Source organism: Rhagoletis zephyria, unplaced genomic scaffold (assembly GCF_001687245.7).
Source record: "Rhagoletis zephyria isolate East Lansing unplaced genomic scaffold, Rhagoletis_zephyria_1.1 Rzeph_scaffold_11312, whole genome shotgun sequence".
Classification (NCBI taxonomy): domain Eukaryota; kingdom Metazoa; phylum Arthropoda; class Insecta; order Diptera; family Tephritidae; genus Rhagoletis; species Rhagoletis zephyria.
In genome coordinates this window covers 5,501-9,002 of record NW_016168389.1, presented here as the reverse complement: position 1 = coordinate 9,002, position 3,502 = coordinate 5,501, and the positions used below count along the sequence as shown (strand labels likewise).

Sequence of the window (3,502 nt, the reverse complement as noted above, 5' to 3'; positions counted from 1 at the left end):
GTAGATGAGGAGAGTTTTTATGGTTAAAAAAATGGTTGAAAATTACGGCCAAAATCGTCGTTTTAAAATTTGCATATTTGTGTATGGCTTTTGTTGGAACCTCTTCAATTTGAACTGTTTTCGCATTTAGTTTTACTTTGTATTTGAAATTAAACTTTGTAATACAGATAAATGTGATGATGAAGAAATAAATGATAACGATGAGGACAAAAAAAGAGATAGAAAAAGTGAAGATAAAGCTGAAAACGGAGACAATGAGGAATACATAATAATTAGGTTCACTGAAAGAGTAAGCAAATTAATTGTAAGTTTTCGATAGGAATCGAAATAAATTCAGTCATAAAGGTTACCGAAATTTATCGAATCATCGAAGTTAATAGTTATCGAAGTTTATCGAGTTATTCATGCTTATTGAGTTATCGGAAAGTATTCACATTGATCAATCTTCATTGAGTTGTCGGAATTTATAGACACAAAAACCTAGTTGCCGAAATTTAGGACAGTTATCGAGCTATAAAAACTTACCGAAATTTGTTACGTTAAAGAAATTTATCAAGTTATCGATATTTATTGAATTATCATTATTTATCGAGTTATCGTAACGCATCGAGTTCTTTCAACTTACGGAGTTATGGATAAATATTGATCTATTGAAATTGGTCGATTTATCGAATCGAAATTTATGGAATTTTCAAAATTAATCGATTTATCGAAATTTCAAGGTTATATGAGTTTGTCGAGTTATCAATGCTTATCGAATTTTATCGCTTTAACAGAGTATAACAGGTTATCGAAATTTTTCGATAGTTTTCAAAAAATGTGGAGCTGTCAAAATTAAAAATTTATAAAGGCAGGTATCCAAAGATATATACATTTTTGAGTTATCGAAATTTATCGAGCCCTCGAATTTCACAGTTATCGAAATTAGCCGAGTTATCGAGTCTTGTTGGGTTATCGGATTTTAGTGTTTTAGAAATTCATCGAGTTATCGATATTTGTCAAACTATTCAAATTTATAGATAAACTGGAATGTATCAGGTCAATTCCAGGACCTGCCGCCGTCCTCAAAAGACCTTCAAAGATATAAATAATTGTAGGCACGTTTTAGTTCCAAAGCAGAAGATTTTGCGGTAAGTAACTTTGTACCTTATAAGTTTAGCTACATGCTCAATTCGAAAACCTCTCCAAGGCTAATAAAAACTAGAAAAACGGTCGAATTTCGACAGTTATGGCACTCTAGTAATTATTATTTTTTTGAGCAATAAATTAAACTTTGTAATAAATCATTAAAAAGAATTTTTTTAAATAAAAGTTATAAGTTATAACAATTAACACTTTTCTTAAGAAAGATTGTTTAAAACTAAACTTCTCCAGTGCCTACAAGTAAAGATATAACCCCGGTGCTTGAAGAAAATCAGTGCGCCTATTCTAGTGAATGGGGTGTATTTCTCAAGTGAAGTTGGTTTAAATAAAAAAAAAAAACAACATCCGTTGTTTAAACAAGTTTTAGATCGACCCATTTTATTTATACCACTATTTGCAGTCGCAAAATGTTTACCTTTCATACTTTGAATCTAAATTATTTTACTTAAATATAATTTTATTTTTCGCTTATTTAATCAACTGTGAAGGCACAAGCAACTACAAACACATGCGCATAGTTATGGCATCAACGAATTTGTCAGACATTTACCTATTTAGTAAGTTAGTTACCATAGATCTCAACAGTGTAATCAATGCCTTGATTACGCGCGGATTTAATGTGCAGAGTTACATTTCGGTAACCGGGGCCACCTTGGCGTATCTGAGCATAGCCACCATTCTTGCGCTTGTGATCGATGGCAACCACCTGGCTGATGACGTAGGGATTGTAAGTGTTCTGAAGAGAAAGATATGTATCGTTAAAAATCAGATGTATTTTTTCCAATAAAATATTAAAACATCTTTCTACTAAAATTTCGGTTTTCATATACGCGGAGATTTATAATCTACTTGCCTTAACCGGGAATTTAACATTCACAGAGAACTTGCGCAAGAAAACGGATTTTTTCACCACCTGCGTGCGATAGAGTAGGCGATCGTAGTAGCCGCGTTGTCCCCAGGTGCTGTTTGTGGCCAAGCTGGTGGCGACCAGCGCTACCAGAACAGCGAACGAAACGAGTGCAATTGTTGTGCAGGTCTTCATTGTTGGAATTAATTAATTTTCGTTATGATTCGTTTTACTTCACTTGCGAATAGTTCAACGACTGTTGCATTACTGTTGTTCCATGAAAAGACACCTGTTTCTTTTATGTGTTCATAACAAAATAAGAACCACTTTGTCGCCATATGTACATACATACATACATACATATATCACCCCGCGTAGCCGCCCGGAAGTCTGTTGATAATATTTGTTTTTCATACTCGTGGAAATATTCGTATTTACATTCTCCACAAAGTTGTTTACTTATTTATTTATCCACTTAAAGTTTTGTTAATTTTGATAAAGAGAATTTGTTGCAATTGCTTATCATTTTCTTAAGCCCTTTTCTACTTAAATGCTTCCGAATTGCTTTCACTTATTATTTCCAAGTTAAATGTGATTTCTTTATTATAGCCACATTTCTGCGAAATTTTACGTTCAAGATATATACAAAAAAGTACGAGTATTTACTTAAGTCTGAAATTGTGCATATCTGAGAGGTGCTCTAGAGCAGGCCTTCCCAAACTTTTTCACCGCAGCACCCTTCTTGTGCTAAAAAAATTCGCGGCACCTGGACTCTTCAAATGTCTACGAAGTCTAGTATTCAAAGTGCTGCCTTCACTGATGTCCAGAAGGTTTTCAAAAGCTTAATTTATCATCCCAGTATGTTTACTTTTGGGGTCACATGACAATGGGTTCATTATCTAGCTGTAGACAGAGTCAATGTTGGAAAACTATTCGACAACGGTTTTTTCTAAACCTTCCAAGTTAACGCTGGTAATGCGCATTAACGCTAAGAAAATAACTTTTATCAGTTTTCTCAGCGCTAACTTCGAAGTTACATGCGTTTTTGTGATTTACTTTTGCTTTATTTATGGAGTTTTCATGCAAATCGCTAGACATTCTAAAAATATTCTAAAAAACCAAAGATGTATTGAAATTTCGTAGGCCTCTGTTAACTTCGCAGCGTCATCCAATATGGGTTTTAATTGTAGTGGCGGCATCTTCCTAGTCACCAGGGAATATCGAGGGCTCATATAGTGACTTCTCGTGGCGTTTTTTTGCCTTTTGCTTCATCCTAGAAATCACTCCTTTTGTCGATAGTTTTAAAAAATTTCGTCGCTAGTGGTGTAAACCTCAAGTACTTCGCTCATCAAAAGCTCTTCTACACACGTGCGCGAAGCTGCTGCGTTTGATACGAGTTTGATACGAGAACAGCCCAGCTAACAAAACATCCGAAAATTAATCCGAAAACGGAATAAACCGAAAATGGTTGAGAAAAGGGTACGTTTTCGTCCATTTTTCTGATTCAATTTT

General features: G+C 34.2%; 1 protein-coding gene across 1 annotated transcript; it reads right to left on the bottom strand.

The window, feature by feature from the left end:
- Positions 1-1,495: 1,495 nt before the first annotated feature.
- Positions 1,496-2,246, bottom strand: LOC108376996 (probable salivary secreted peptide). The gene is made up of 2 exons (XM_017633254.1): positions 1,997-2,246; positions 1,496-1,879 (listed from the first exon to the last, which is right to left on the bottom strand). The coding sequence occupies exons 1-2, from the start codon at positions 2,183-2,185 to the stop codon at positions 1,706-1,708; spliced, it is 363 nt and encodes a 120-aa protein (XP_017488743.1). The 5' UTR covers positions 2,186-2,246; the 3' UTR covers positions 1,496-1,705.
- Between the last annotated feature and the right edge of the window lie 1,256 nt (positions 2,247-3,502).

Excerpts from the sequence above, each read along its gene's own strand:
- LOC108376996 (XM_017633254.1), bottom strand. The coding sequence starts at position 2,185 with ATGAAGACCTGCACAACAATTGCACTCGTTTCGTTCGCTGTTCTGGTA. Across the intron at positions 1,880-1,996 it reads ATGTTAAATTCCCGGTTAAG|AACACTTACAATCCCTACGT; the intron begins GCAAGTAGATTA and ends CTTTCTCTTCAG.